This window comes from Exophiala viscosa (assembly GCF_022695815.1).
Source record: "Exophiala viscosa unplaced genomic scaffold EDD37scaffold_10, whole genome shotgun sequence".
NCBI lineage: Eukaryota > Fungi > Ascomycota > Eurotiomycetes > Chaetothyriales > Herpotrichiellaceae > Exophiala > Exophiala viscosa.
In genome coordinates, this window is record NW_026944362.1 from 168,272 (window position 1) to 183,116 (window position 14,845).

Consider the following 14,845-nt stretch of genomic DNA (forward strand, 5'->3'; position numbering starts at 1 on the left):
AGCCACTTTAGACTTTGACTTGTGACCCACGATGCAGTCGATAGGTCTCCCAACCCAAAAGGCTGCTTACTCGTCAGGGTCAGCAGCCTTGTCTCTATTTCTTTATCACCAAGTCATTTGAATCCCTATTCAGTATTCTAATGACTCACATACACGGTAAAGGATTATGTGAGTCGCAGGACAAATCTAGTCGAGCGGTTGCGTGGTCCTGTACGCGGTATCCAGGAACATATACCGCAAACAATACTCTCTTCCTCTTAGCGTAAATTAGGAGATACTACCTAGGTACTATACATCGACCCCAATTATACATTTCTTCAGTTGCAACATAATTCTTGATATCTTTCTACGATCTCCCCTATCATATGTCGGATCTTCTTTGCTGCTGTGAATTTTATGCCTAGTGTTTCCAACAATTCCATGGCTGATTCGAGCTCATGTACAACCTCTGTTCCCTTCAAGACATCAACGAGATTGTTCGGCTGGGCTGTGACGGCATATATCAGAGACAGCGACGATTTGAATATTGCAAGAAGATTCAGCCAATTATAAGCAAATCTTTGCTGACGGTGCATATTCATGGCCTGGCGAATAGACATTGTTGCTGCTTCAAGGAGAATCTTGACTCGCGCTTGGCTCAGGGTGGGAGAGAGAGGACTCGGTCTGTACAGCATCGCAAGGTGCGTGTAAAAGTTAAAGTCATACCAGCTGCTGCACAATTGAGGTACGCGTGGGTGAATGTCTGGTAGAGGGAACGGCATGGTGCGCCGCCAATCGACGAGTTCCTCTTGTAGCAACCTGATTATCGCCTCGCGTTCTTCCAGACTTTTGCCTACGGCTGTGTTAGCGGAGTAGACCATTTTCGAAATTTTGCTGGCGATTCTTCTGAGGCCAAGTATGTGAAGAGGGACCACCAAAATGGAAGGCTGGAGAGGGTTCGGCACGTCTAGTACCGCCTCCAATTTCTCGTCAATGGCATGCACGAATGGCTAGAAAAAAGGTTAGTAACCGATGATGTGACCGATTGAAAATAAGGGGGACCCATATACCAGAACGTCAATATCTTCATCATTCAAAGCAAACGGTCGACCCAGGGCCAAGGATACAACGCTTGAGAAGTCAGTATATTTTTTCGGATCTACAAAGATTTCAAACCTACCGATCCATCATGTATACTGAGAAGAATACTCGCTTTTGCCTTTCCGCGACGTGCACGGGAAGGGAGTCGTAGGTGGAGGATGTATGCAGACCGATGCCAACCGCCATTCTCGCAGCTAGTCCCACAAGAAACCAAGTATCTGATTTACTATATTAGCATCGCAAATCGACGGTGGTGAATACTACCCACTTGGTCCTAATTGATTAAAGAAGGCGTAGCAGACCTGTAACGCCAGGACTTCCAATGCGGCCTACCGACAGTGTCAGCAGCTTGGCACAGGAGCAGTTGGAAAACTTACCATATCCCCATATCCCAAGGCCGCCTCAAAGTATAGCATAGCCTTGCTGTAGTAGAGCATGGGCTCAGACTCTTCGGACATTTCCAACGCGCAATAGTTTGCTGATCCTATCGCAAGAACTATCCACAGCTTGAACAAACATAACGGAGACTTGGCGGAAGGGGATTGGTCATCAGAAAGAAGATCTTCAATGATCGATGTGATTTCGCGCCGACTGAGGATAGGGTAGAGTGTATAAGAACATGCGAAATAGAAATCCACCAAACGATTCCTGTGCGACTGGTCTGGTAATTGTAAACCAGACAGGACATCCTCCGGCTCCGTTACATCGCCCAGAGCGCGAAGACCAAACAATTTGGGATGTAGCGATACAGAGCTGGTGAGCCCAGAGAGAGTTGGGGTCACACCTTCTACCAAAGGGTTGGGCCCTCCCGACTCGCCGTTGTTTTTGAACACGAAATCAGCCTTCTCAGGCGACAATCGGCGAAGGACCGTCTGTGTGAGTTGGGCGAAAGAGAGACCAGAGGAAGACCCAAGGTGCCCCTGGGCCAAGGCTTGTATTGAAAGTGACCGTAACTCCTGGGAAAGAGAGACTGGCGATGCTTGCCGGGGAGAGACGCGCGAGTCTTGAACGCACTCGTTTAGAACAATGCTGGTAGTGGCAGGAGCTGAGTAGTGAAAAATATCCATATCCAGCAGGAAATCCTCTAGATTTAGTTGTTGTTCGTCTAGGATATTGATATTTGATAGTTCGTTCGGTGCGGATGGATTAGACGTCTCAAATGTGTTAGCTGACGGTAAGACCGGCACAGCATTCCAGTCCAGTGCATTGTTTGGTGATGTCAAAGCTGGTGCAGCATTCTTCTCAAGTTCTCGAATTTTTGCCTCCAACCCCTGTACAAAACTATGAGGTCTTGTTTAGATACCTCATATGCCTCGAATCAAAATTGGTAACGGCACTCACGCGATCGGGTAAGATCCTATCTGCTGGTCACTGTCGAGGAAACTGCACGATACGCGTGCGAGTCGGCAATTGTCACATTGCGGTAGTGAGCGATCGCACTTCTTCTTCCGGCGATGACATCGATGACAAGAAGCCCTCGCGTGAGCCACAGTATCGGTTGACCGCATGCTGCAGAAGTAAGACTGGACTGCGTATTTGCGTTGAGGAAAGGAGGGGAATGTTCACGAGCGGACCGCGGGGTCATGAAGAGTGAGAGTCGGAATCGGAGTTCCTGCCTCATCCGGTTGGGGTGTCGTCCGTGTTACACGGGTATGTCCGGACAGTGTGACGCGGATTTCAAGACTCTTCTCATACAGACACCCTCCTCATCATGGAACACTGACCTTGTGAGGATGTTGAGTCCCGACGACAGCAGCAGCGATTTCCTCCATCGCAGCTATGAGATTGGACCAGCATGGAGGACGATCAAGAAGGAGGAGATGATCACTTCTCTGACATCGTGGTACTCGTGGGGAATGGAAGACAGATATCATGGAAAGACGTGTCAAGCTTCGTATCCGAGGATTTTCAACCACTGACAGAAGCGATGGAAGCAAGACTACGGCAGATGCAAGCCTTGCTTCAGATATCAAAGCAACAACCTTGGAGCGACAGACGCTCATGACTTGCCTTTTAGGGGGCATTTTAGTCGTCAGCCTTGAATATGTCAACGGAAGCGACGTCGTTGCATTTTTCCAAGGTGCTCAGGCTCCTTTCAGCTGATGAGCGAAGCGAATGTTGATGGTATCGAGGATTGAGTCTTGGAGAGGCTGCAGAGCTCGCCGACTTTGCTATTAAGATCAATGCCCAAGGTCTCCCCTTCGCCTTTCGCTTTACCCGTTCGCGGACTGCCCGACTTCGGAATGCCCGACTTGGTAAGTACTTTTAGGCGGGTCCATTTCACTTTTCGGGGCCCGTCCGACCTTCTAAGCCCCCTCTCCCGCCTCTTTGGGCTGACAGCCGGCTTTCGTTATAGTTCTCAGTGCAGACTATCAAGTAATAGATTCATGACCAGTTTGTGCATGTCGCTATTCCAAGCCCAGTACGATAGCACCCAGGGATCAAATAGCCCATTCTGGAAAAAGATCAACCCTAACCCACCCAGCTTCCTTGAGCCACTGCCTGTCGACGGCACGGTCTTCACTACTCCCTTCAAGGTCTAGCACCGATTGTACTTGCTTGTATGGGAACTGTATCCTCAAATCCGTACTCACAAGTCATCAAATTTCGAAGCTCAGGTTCTATGAAGGGAAAAAAAACCATTGTTTCATTGTACAAGTTGTGCCATGATCATCGACTGTAAGCAGCTACGATGTATGGCCATATGGAAGATGTTGTCTTCGACCCCAAAGTAAGTTTTTTTACTATTCGTCTCTCACCGAAATGACAGATTCCTAACCAATATGCGCACGAATAGATTCATCTTGCCTACGATGGCAAGGTGCAAAGAATTACTATGGAAGAATTAAAACTTCCTCGCACCTCCACTTCTTCTCCCGTAGCCGGCTCTCTGCCGTTCAAGCTTTTGTCTGGTGAAGGCGTACTGGCTTATCGGAAAGCGCTGTTCGATCCCAAGGTCATTGACCAGTGTGCAGTCAGTCCCAGGCCAGGGACTCTTGTGTTGCGAGGTGCTGGGAAGATCTCAAAATTTGTTCACGACTTCTGGACCCATGAAGAAACCATGAAGATCATCTCCGATATAGTTGATGTGCCACTCTCGATCATCATGAAAGGTGAAATTGCGCATACCAACATCCAGGCCAAAGGGTCGAACTTGGAGGAGATGAAAGCCTCGTTGAGGCCGGAGCCGTCACTGGGAAAAGTTAAACTTACCGAGGAAGAAAAGAATTACAAACCGTTGGACGAAAACTCCATCATTCCGTGGCAGTAAGGAAAGATCCCAATGTGATTACCTCCAGAAGCTGTGCCATTCCGTGTCACTGACTCTCGACATGAAATCCAAAGTCATGATTCTTATCCATACGTGTGTGTTCTTATGATCAGCGAGACAGAAGGCATGTTGGGTGGCGAGACCTACATAAAGGCTGGAGATGGAGAAATTTCAAAGGTACGTCACACACTCCACCAAGATGTTTCCCCATCCAAGTATATCCGTTATGTACTAAAGAGTTTCAGGTAGAAGGGCCCATGATGGGATATGGGTGCGTTCTGCAAGGCGGCGAGGTGGAACACTTGGCGGCGCGTGCTTTCGGGGTCGCTGAGAGAATCACAACCATCACTTCATATCGACCTAATGTGACGAAGGCTTATGACTCGAGTTACATCTCGAACCTTAGAGCTTACTCGGGTCTGGGTGTCCTGTACCAAGAATGGGCTTTGTACCGGCTTGATAAGATGAAAGAGGAGATCGAGGCGTTGCACCATAAGATACAGTCATCAGGAGCGGTTGACACGGGCGAGTTTGATATCTTCGGACAGCAACAGACGGAGTACCTTCTACGATCGACGACTCAGATGGTGCCAGTTGACTTCCACAACCGGATAATAGCCAAGTACGGTTCGATGACTTACCACTTCGTCGCCCACTTTCACCATCCCCTTTGCCCCCCGGACACTCCATTCCTAGCCAGGAGTCGGAAGGATTTCCAGACATACTTAATACCATCACGCTCTCTCGCGAAGCTTCATTCTTCCGTGCCTTCTGATCCAGCTTCTCAGTCTCACTTTTGAAGAGTACCGTATCATTCTTCTCGCCCTGATCCATTATGAACTCCGAAACCAAGCCTATGGATGGCCCTGCTGAAATGGTGGATCTCACCCGCGCAGTGACTTTCGAACCTCTACCTGACCCTATCAAGGTTGAGGGTGGGCTTATAGTTGACACAGAGAACCTGGCCAGCACTGAAGGCTTGAAGTTGTCAAGAGATGGCCATGTGAGCATACTCCTTTCTACCTAGTTGACACAATCCACATGCTGACCTGTCTCTGCACATCAGACCGTGTTGATTCCTCAGCCAACCGACTCTGAGGCGGATTGCCTTAACTGGTCCACGACAAAAAAACACCTCATTCTCTTCACTATTGCGTGGGACGCTCTTTGTGCTGACTTTGTTGGTGCAATCGGCTCAGCGCCTATCATCTTCCAGGCGGCAGAGTGGCAAATGTCATTCAACAAGGCTAATCAGCCCAACGCCATCACCGTTCTTCTCCTGTGGGTGCTTTTACACACTTCATTGCATCCAAGCAAGTACTATTTTCTGTCCAAGGGGTATCTCCGGTCTCATATGGGTGCCAATGTCTTCCTACTGGGACAGAGCGCCGGTGCTGTTCTGGACGGAGGTCATCGGCTTCTTCTTCACAGTGGGCACTGCACTGTGCAACACGTACGAAACGTTCTTCGCAATGCGGGTCTTGAGTGCTATCTTCCTCACTGCCTCTCAGACAGTCTCACTGGCATTGTTAAAAGACATCTTCTTTTTCCATGAGAGAGCTCGAAAGATTGGCCTCTGGGCTGCTCTTTACACCGCTTCGCCTTATCTGGGTCCGCAGTTGGGTAGCTTCGTGGTTGGAAAGACGCTGGACTGGCACAACGTCTATTGGATGGCAGCGGGTTGTGTGGCAATACAGCTACTGCTGCTGGTGCTCTTCCTCGACGAAACATGGTATAACCGAACGCTACATAGCCACGAGCAGCCGCACAGATCTCAAACCACTTTTGGTCGTTTGGGTCGTCTAACCGGTGCGTGGCAAATCCAACACCACAAAAGATACTTCTCCACCGTTTCGGCGACATACCGCGAACTACTCTTCGTGATTCTGCAACCACATTTCACATTGATTGCCATCTTATAGTGAGTCTTCGTGTTTACGACTCTTTTGAATCAGCTAACAGCTTCTTAGTTTCCTGGTCTTCATGTGGGCTGTCGGAATTAACGTCACAACCGGGGTTGTTTTTGCTACTCCTGCAAGCTATGGCGGCTATGGATACAACACGATCCAGCTCGGATGTCTCTATTTCTCACCCAACATTTCCAGGGAGTCCGTTTGCTATATGAACCCCCGAAGGACTAACGTTCTCGGCCTGCCCGATAGAAGTGGCCGGGTCGCTACCTTTTTCACTGAAGGCAAATATGTGTCCTGACTGTGTCACATCCGTTGTGCTGCCCTCCCGTCATACTCTCATGCAGCAGTTTCTTCTTTCGAGGCACCAGCTCGCTCGCCCTGACCTTTGGCGCTAGGGATCTTCTCAACGTGAATAGTTTCGTTCTTCAAGGCGAAGGCGGTATCGGCGTCAACTTCGACAAGTCCGTGTCCATCTTGTGCAAAATGGACCACAACCTCATCGCCGAAAAGTGCACCAATCTCCTCCAAGGTCTTCCCAGTCGTCTCGGGTAACATGAAGAATAAGGCAACCATACAAGCGACGGTCACACAGACAAAGACCAGGTAGTACCTCCAACCGATATTTGCAAAGGCTGTAGGGGCACCGGCAGTGTAGATAATTGTAGTGACGAAGTAGGTGAACAGAGCGACAGTAAGACCTTTCGCTCTGATCGTAGTGGGAAATATTTCTGAGACAATCTGCAACATGGTCAGCTGTTGCCAGGGGGTGAGAACAGACACATGTCGTGGAAACTTACGACAAACTGAGTCGGGTCGATGAACATGCCAACGCCAAATGCATACATCATGATGAAGAAGATTGTCGCCTTGTTCGCTGCGCTGTTGGGCGTTTCAGCAAATTTCCAGATGAGGAGGGACGTTGCAAGCAGGCATGATGAACACCAGGCCAATCCAATAACTGCCGGGCATGATCATTAGTAATGGTCTCCTAACCCTATTTTTAAAGTCTGGCACTTACGCATCAATGGTCTCCTTCCCACTTTGTCGATTACTGCTGCGTTCACGAAATTGAAGCCAACAGCAATGATGACATAGATGCCGTACAATAAAAGAGCCTTGGATCCGGTGAAGCCTATAGACTGCGCCACCAAGATCAGGTAGGTCGTGATGCCATTAATGCCGGCTGACCCTACGGCAAAAATGACCAGTATGGCCAGTAAGGTTCGTTTTCTCCATGAAGGATGTGTGAACATTTTAAGGTAAGTAGCCTTGAATTGCTTATCATGTTCGACCTGCGCCTTGATTTGGATGAATTCGGCATGTGCTGCGGTGTCTCTGGGATCGGAAAGGTCATGGTGTACTTTCTGGATGACAACCCATGCCTCGTCCAGCCGATCATTCCATATCAGCCATCTCGGAGACTCAGGAATCCAGTAACATGCGATGACCAAGCCGAGAGGTGCAATAGGACACAAGCATAAGGGCATACGCCACTGGACGACATCGTTGGTGGTGAAAAAACAACCATAACCAATCCAGGCGGAGCTGTTTGCTGTTAGTTATGGGATCAGAAGTGGGAAATCTGGATTCTCACGAGAGGTAGCCCAGGGAGAAGCTGCAACCAGTGGCGGCGCTGAGGAGGCCTCTTCGATGCGGCGGAGCCACTTCTGCAATGTAGAGGGGAACCAGTGCCAACAATTGGCCCACTCCTAAGCCAGTAATGAAGCGGAAGACAAATAGCATGGGAATGTTCCAGGCTGCGGCAACGACGGTCGTTCCCACCGTAGCGATGGCGCCTCCGATCGCAAGGGAGATTCGTCGACCAAAGCGATCGGAGGTCCAGCCTTGCAGAATAGCTCCAAATGCGGCTCCAGCACAGAATAATGCACTGATGGCGCCTAGGATGGAGGCTGTCTTGCTGGATGCGGCTGTCGACCCCAGGTCAGCGCGATACACCAGACTGCGAGCAACGTGACTCACGGTTCAACTTGAAGAAAGTAAAGAATCCAGGCTCTCCAATAGATGTGACAAACACCGCGAACGAGAAGCCATAGGAATATGCCCCCAGTGCCGAAGCGAGAACGATCCAGATGTTGTAGGACGTGAGACGCAACATCTTGTCTGTGTGATAGTACTTCGGTAGCTTCCTTGGGCGTGCGTGATCGATTGAGTGGTAGTTGATATGCGTATGCTATGGTCCTTTCAACCCTTGCAGGGGTATCGAGTAGATAAGGACAGCATAGAATATCGGTTGCAAACACGGACACGATGAACCCCGAATTAGTTCGACCGAGCATGTCTGGGGACCCCGCGATGCGGCTCGACGGAGGGTCTGGTCAATTCCTCGGTCCATCCAGAATTCGCCCGAGATCTGACATTCCTAAAGTCTCCACCTTCCGATGCAAAGGACTTTTCAAACAAGTCTTGCGCTGAACGGCAAGCTTGTTTTTTGGCAATCAATGCTGCTTCAATGGCCTAATGTTTCTGTCCGGTGTCAAGCCGCCTTGAGCCTGACAGTTTCTGCCGCAACCCCCCACCGAGTCTACGGCGGCAGAGCTTGACTGCATCGGTATTCCGGCCGAGAGGTTGCGCTTGGAAACAGTATTTAAACTTATTTTATCTTGTGTAATGGCAATTAGTGACGAGGGCTAGGATCGCGGTTACTGGAAGCACTCGTCACGATGAGCACCAACAGAGTATACAAGCTCGATGGCACCGGACGTCTACACGGGCGTATCGCCATTGTCACCGGCTCATCTTCTGGTTTAGGCAGAGAGATTGCTCTGGCCATTGCTCGTGAGGGTGCGTCTGTTGTCTGCTCGGACTTGAGGGAGGCTGCACGTCCGGACGGGTTCGAGGAAGACAAGGAAATACCCACGCATGAAGTCATCAAAAATAATGGTGGCAGAGCTGTTTTCAAGAAGTGCGACCTTAGTCATACTTCGGAAATTGTTGCCGTCATACAATTTGCGGTAGAGGTGAGGCTGTTTTGATTGGGCATTTACGATGGACTTACTGACCAATATACAGACATGGGGTAAGCTAGATATCCTCGTCAACAATGCTGGCTTATGGATGCCTCTACGCGACTTTGTAGAGGAGTCGGAGGAACAATGGGATGCTATGTTTGCTATCAATGCAAAAGGTACTCGTACCGCTATGCAAGAGGCTATCAAACAATACCTCCGTCAGCCAATCGATGAAATCTCGGGCTCTCGAGGACGCATTGTTAGTATCTCATCGGCTGCTGGTGGGCGTACAGCAATTCGGCGTGAGGCTACTTACGCTGCGAGCAAAGCAGCTGTAGCTATGTTGACTCAGAACGTGGCTCTCGATCACGCCAAGGACTACATTAATATCAATGGAGTGTGTCCAGGTGTGGTCAAGAGCGGTGCGGCTGGTATCAATTTCCGCACTCCAGAGATTATCACTGAGATGCGGAAAACCACACCCTGGCCCAGGTTAGGAGAACCGTCAGACATAGCCAAAGCGGTCGTCTTCCTGTGTAGTGACGATGCACAATGGATTACAGGGCAAAATCTGGCGGTTGACGGCGGTTTCACGATCGGAATACCATTGTAAACTATTCTAAATCAAGAACCGGCATGAAACAATACATACACATTTGGTAACCTAGTCAGCATTTTGCTCGCAGCAGCTCTATCCTTTGCTACCGGACAGTTTGGCGAAAGTGCGCCCCCTAAATCGCCAACATCCCGCGCAGGCTAGACGGCATAACTGCTTAGCTGCTTTTGCTCGGCTTCCCTTCAGCGGATGCACCGGTCGAAACAGGCGAGGCGTATTCGGTCATTTCTAGCGTCGTTGCCGGGATCTTCTTTCGTGTGCACAAGGTCAATATGCGTGGAAATGATGTGCCCCGTCCGAGCAGAGGAATTCTCCCGTATGTGGATTGCCCGACAAACACGCCGGGGCTTTGGTGGATCCCATGATCTGCAAATTTTACCGTCATTAGTGTACCGATACTGCTGTTGTTTGTCTTTCGCACTGTAGAATCTATAAGGTGTTGAGATAGCCAATAGTAAGCCTCTAAGGCCAGTTCCAGGTCTCTTGTTAGCAGAGAATCTTTCGGCGCAATGACCATCTTTGGAAACCAAGGGTAAGGGCGACGTCTACACTCTGTGGCATGATAGTATTTCCTAACTTCAGAGTAGTGTTGCTCTGATAACGGGTGCTGGGGGGGCACTTGGTCGGGGTATTGCTCTTCAATTCGCCCGAGACGGTGTCAGACGTATTGCCGGCTTAGATCTATCGCAAAACGGGCTGGCTGCAACAGCCAAAGCTGTGGAAAGCGAAGTCCCAGAGATCGAATTTCTGCCTGTCACGGTGGATATAAGTGATGAAAGGCAGATCGCAGATGCGTTCCGACAGGTTGTGGATAGGTTTGGCAGGATCGACTATGCGATCAATAATGCAGCAATCGCGTCGCCCTTTGTAACAACCGGGGACGCTGAGGTGCAGGACTTCGACAGAGTTCAGAATATTAATCTCAAGGGCACATGGCTATGTGAACGAGAGGAGCTGAGACAAATGATGAAGCAAGAACCACTTCCACCGATGGGAGAGTCCTCGTGAGCATTTCCAAAAGCCTTCAGCGGTCATTTTGCGGAACTCAACAGCACAAACAGAAAACATTTGGCCTTTCTGCGTGTAGAGCTGACTGTGTTGCACGCGTACAGAACCGGAAGAGTTCCGGTGAGAGGGTCGATAGTAGTTGTTGCATCGCTCTTGGGACTTAGAGCCATGCCTCTGGACGGGCTCTATACCATTTCGAAGCACGGTAAGTCCACAGAGCTCTTCAAAGCATCATAACAAACCTGACTGAAACTAACCCTCTTCAATTCAGGAATTTTGGGTATGGTGAGGACTGACGGTGTTGACTACGCGACAAAGGGTATTCGGATTAATGCGATCTGCCCAGGGTGAGAATACTGAAACCCGGCACCGGCAGTGGACCGACTCACTAACAAGTCCTAGTTTCATTGATACTCCTCTCGTTACTCCCCCTATCAGAAAGCTTCTTCAACCACAAATCGACAAAACTCCGATGGGACGTATGGCGAATCCCCAAGAGGTGGCAGATGCGGCTGTGTATCTAGCAAGTGATCGAGCCAGCTACATTACAGGAACAGTGCTCTCTGTAAGTACAATAAAACGAAAACCATCTCCCAGACCTGCTGACGTTAGTATAGGTTGATGGAGGCTATAACGCACAGTGAATGTGTCGAAGCATAAGTTGAGTATTACAGACTTTCAATAGAATGAGAAATGACATATACAGAGCCTTTCGTGGTGACATAATACAAGCCATGCTTCGGTGTCCTGAATGTCAACAGCTAAGAGTAGGAAATTCGACGAGATCGTGTAGTGCAACTCTGGCTCGCACATTCATCAAGCTGCAGCGGCAAAAACACCCTGCTAAGCAGGAGTGTTCACTCTTCGTATAGAACGCAATGTAGACGTTGAACGAATAGAGCACATGCGTTAACCCTAGTTCAGGTGATCATGTACCCAAGAGTGATACTGCCCGTGAAAGTCTACACCATGGTATCACTTTCCAAAGATGTTCTCAGACTATTTAGATAGTTCGACCATGGCTGGAGACAGTTGCTGGTTTGATGTTTTGAGCCCTTATACCATTCTGATACCACAGCTAGATTCTTGATATCGCTCCGTAGAAGGGTACTTCTGCTTTAAATATCGAAAATCACGGGCCCAGCACCGAAGCACTCTCAAGTAGCTCCGTTCATCTGGTCTAAATGTATAGAACTATGCCTTCAACGTTGTCTAGAATTTATGCAAGAGAACATAGTGAGGTATTCCACCGAGCTACGACCAAGCGTCTTCTTGCAACTTGTTCGCCGATCTCATCTCCTTCACTATGGAGCAGGCTTCTACAAGCAACAAACCTCGTTGCTCGGCGATTATACCTTCTAGAAGATTGCTGACGTCTTTGGCCATTGTGGCATCACCACAGATGTAAAAAGCTGCGCCGGTTCGCAGCAAGGCATCAATCTCTGCTGCACGGTGTCGTATCTTGTCTTGGACATACACCTTGCTGCCTGTGTCGACGCGAGAGAACGCAGTGATCATCTTGAACTTATCACCAAGTACTCTCCCAAATTCCTGGAATCTCACTTAGCACTCTGGCCGTAGATCATATCGAAGTGGCACATACCTCCCAGTCTTTCTCATAGATGAAGTCATCTTTGTTGCGGCAACCGTAAAACAGCATGGATACTCCGACATCCTTCCCCGCCTTGTGTTGAGCAGCACGCTCTTGCATAAAAGCCCTGAAGGGCGCGACCCCAGTCCCGGGGCCCACCATAATCACTGGGACTTTTGGATCGTTTGGCAACCTGAATGATGACGGGCGGATGTATGCTGGGACTCGAAGTCCCTGGCGAGAGTTGCGAATAAGCTGGTTGGGAAAGAGACCAGTATACTCTACCTCAGGGCTTCGCTCGTCGCTTAGAATCTGCTGCAGCGCAAGAAGATGCTTGGTTGCCACGCCGTTAAAGGTAAATTCAGTATCCAAAATAGCGTGGGTCTCGACCTTCGTGGTAATGGTGAAGCGATTGCTTGTGACGACGGGAGAAGACGATATTGAATAAAGGCGTGGCTGCAAAGTCAAAAGGCCTTCAACCAGCATGGTAAACGGCACCATCTTCCAAGCCGCGCCTCCACTCACGGTCTGCAATGTCTGCGCAAGATTCAGCTGCCGCTGAGTAACATAGCTGTGGAAATAATCTTTGTCTGTTCCGAGCTTTTCCATTTCTTTTTTGGCTTCTGGGGACGGTGCGTACTCGCTCAGTTGTTGAATGAATTGACGTGACACTGGAGCTCCGATTTCCAGCTTGTGCCGCACGATGGTGTCGTAAGTCGTCGGCACAGGGAAAGAAACTTTGGCAGTCCTCTCGAGGGGTTTGATGTCGATCACGGTATCACGCTTTGCGGTCAACCCAAACATTTCCAGGAATCTGTCCACTTCTGTCTTGGAGTTAGTTGGCATCAGAGAGACGTGATCACCCGTTTCGTATGTGAGACCTGAGTCTCCCAGGTCGAACTCCACGTGAATACAATTTCGGTCCCTCGCTTTGAAGAGCTGATGAGAGGCAGTGATAGGGGCCAGGAAGGGATTATGTGCGTTGAAAGGGGCCTGCAGAATGCCTTGTAGATGTAACTGATTCGGCTCCCCGAGGTAGACCTTTGGATCGTCCTTATTGAGGTCGTGGCGGTCTATGATAGTGAACACCGGCTCATAAATGACCTTTTTCTCTTCGAGATTCATATGTTTTGCCAATGCTGCCCACATTGTTTCCTTCCAGGCAAGGAAGTCCTCTTCGGTGGTTTTCTCTCCATCATCGCCTCGGCCAGCCGGACAGATACGGTGACCACCTAGACGCTCCAGAGTGACATCGACCTTGGAAGAAACAGCGTTAAAGTGCTCGTACGTGGAATTACCCAGGCCAAAAGAGAGGAAGCTTAAATTTGGTAAGCTTGAAGAACCGTCCTCGAAATTCAGGTTATCGGCAGTAATGTATCGATAAAAGTCTTGTGCGTTGTCTGTTGGCTCTCCTTCGCCAAATGTCGAGAGGATGAACATGACGACCTTGTCGACAGGGATCTGATTGAGGGTTTCGTAGTCGTAGTCTTCCAGGTTGCCGACCATCGTCTTGAGACCAAATCTGGAGTGGCCTTCCTTGGCCAATCGAGCAGCGATGTCCTCGGCAATTCCGGTTTGTGTTCCAAAGAGGATAACACAGTTTTTATCTGCATCTGCGATCTTCCGAGCAATGTCTCGCGTCTCCCCCTCCGCCAACGTCCTTCTGTAGCCGTATGCCTTCTGGGCGTTCTTCTCCTTTGAGCTTAATCTTTCTCGGGACGACCAAAACGCGTACACTAGAAAGAGGGCTAGCACAGTGAAAATGGTGGGATCCTTCAAGGAAGAGAGCGAGGATGACAGAAAGGATGATACATCGTTGTTGGCTCGTGGGCCAAGCCTTGAATGCAGGATGTCGGTGAAGGAGGCGGAATCCATGACGCTTTATGTCGGAGTTCAGTGAGGATTGTTTAATGCTTATTGAAACGCCGAGAAGCTAGTAATGACAGTGAATCACAGAAAGGGATTGGATATCTGTTAGAAGGTGATAGAGCACTGGCAGCGCTTGAGAACCTTTACAGGCTCAATGTTCTTCAACAGCAACGTCAATCGAGAAGAAGTGGCAGCGCATGTTAAGGTTGCGTTCTATCTAATCATTTCTAGTTACGGCACCTGTGTAGAAAGGAGGTGGGGTTGTGGGATCCGTATCGCGTGATGTTTTGCGTAGGAACACAAACAGTTGCTGAGTTCTGTGCTATGCCCTCAGTACGGGTCCGGGGATTCGAAGCGGGATCGAAAATGATGTTCGTCCGAGACGACCCCGCATCCAAGTTGAGACCACAGTAACAAGTGACAGCAGTGTGAAGGACGGGCGTTCATCGGCCGAATTCCATGGCATCGAACACCAGACTGAGCTTTTTCGGCAAAAGCACTGCATGACGAGCATAGTGGTGAAAGGGC

The 14,845-nt window shown here is 49.5% G+C and overlaps 6 protein-coding genes across 6 annotated transcripts; 3 read left to right on the top strand and 3 right to left on the bottom strand.

Annotated features, from left to right (window-relative positions):
* Window positions 1-246: 246 nt before the first annotated feature.
* EDD37DRAFT_581345 (fungal-specific transcription factor domain-containing protein) lies at window positions 247-2,617 on the bottom strand. The gene is made up of 6 exons (XM_062814417.1): window positions 2,422-2,617; window positions 1,458-2,361; window positions 1,349-1,409; window positions 1,160-1,298; window positions 1,050-1,110; window positions 247-989 (listed from the first exon to the last, which is right to left on the bottom strand). Exons 1-6 carry the CDS (start codon window positions 2,586-2,588, stop codon window positions 318-320), a joined length of 2,004 nt encoding a protein of 667 aa, XP_062667177.1. The 5' UTR covers window positions 2,589-2,617; the 3' UTR covers window positions 247-317.
* Window positions 2,618-3,772: 1,155 nt separating this feature from the next.
* On the top strand, window positions 3,773-6,991 carry EDD37DRAFT_672911 (major facilitator superfamily domain-containing protein; the record flags this gene model as incomplete). The annotated part of the gene is made up of 8 exons (XM_062819464.1): window positions 3,773-3,811; window positions 3,878-4,347; window positions 4,426-4,528; window positions 4,597-4,978; window positions 5,248-5,354; window positions 5,418-5,632; window positions 5,688-6,272; window positions 6,322-6,991. 8 exons carry the CDS (start codon window positions 3,773-3,775, stop codon window positions 6,560-6,562), a joined length of 2,142 nt encoding a protein of 713 aa, XP_062667178.1. The 3' UTR covers window positions 6,563-6,991.
* Window positions 6,171-8,380, bottom strand: EDD37DRAFT_687962 (general substrate transporter; the record flags this gene model as incomplete). Its single annotated transcript, XM_062819952.1, has 6 exons — window positions 6,171-6,272; window positions 6,322-7,002; window positions 7,062-7,222; window positions 7,283-7,809; window positions 7,859-8,192; window positions 8,245-8,380. 5 exons carry the CDS (start codon window positions 8,378-8,380, stop codon window positions 6,601-6,603), a joined length of 1,560 nt encoding a protein of 519 aa, XP_062667179.1. The 3' UTR covers window positions 6,171-6,272; window positions 6,322-6,600.
* Window positions 8,381-8,462: 82 nt separating this feature from the next.
* Window positions 8,463-9,846, top strand: EDD37DRAFT_594380 (oxidoreductase; the record flags this gene model as incomplete). Its single annotated transcript, XM_062814554.1, has 2 exons — window positions 8,463-9,242; window positions 9,295-9,846. The coding sequence occupies exons 1-2, from the start codon at window positions 8,946-8,948 to the stop codon at window positions 9,844-9,846; spliced, it is 849 nt and encodes a 282-aa protein (XP_062667180.1). The 5' UTR covers window positions 8,463-8,945.
* Window positions 9,847-10,315: 469 nt separating this feature from the next.
* EDD37DRAFT_696735 (uncharacterized protein) lies at window positions 10,316-11,501 on the top strand (the record flags this gene model as incomplete). Its single annotated transcript, XM_062820140.1, has 6 exons — window positions 10,316-10,381; window positions 10,437-10,853; window positions 10,962-11,062; window positions 11,129-11,204; window positions 11,260-11,422; window positions 11,475-11,501. Exons 1-6 carry the CDS (start codon window positions 10,359-10,361, stop codon window positions 11,499-11,501), a joined length of 807 nt encoding a protein of 268 aa, XP_062667181.1. The 5' UTR covers window positions 10,316-10,358.
* Window positions 11,502-11,881: 380 nt separating this feature from the next.
* On the bottom strand, window positions 11,882-14,560 carry EDD37DRAFT_696736 (NADPH cytochrome P450 oxidoreductase). The gene is made up of 2 exons (XM_062820141.1): window positions 12,461-14,560; window positions 11,882-12,408 (listed from the first exon to the last, which is right to left on the bottom strand). The coding sequence occupies exons 1-2, from the start codon at window positions 14,321-14,323 to the stop codon at window positions 12,112-12,114; spliced, it is 2,160 nt and encodes a 719-aa protein (XP_062667182.1). The 5' UTR covers window positions 14,324-14,560; the 3' UTR covers window positions 11,882-12,111.
* Between the last annotated feature and the right edge of the window lie 285 nt (window positions 14,561-14,845).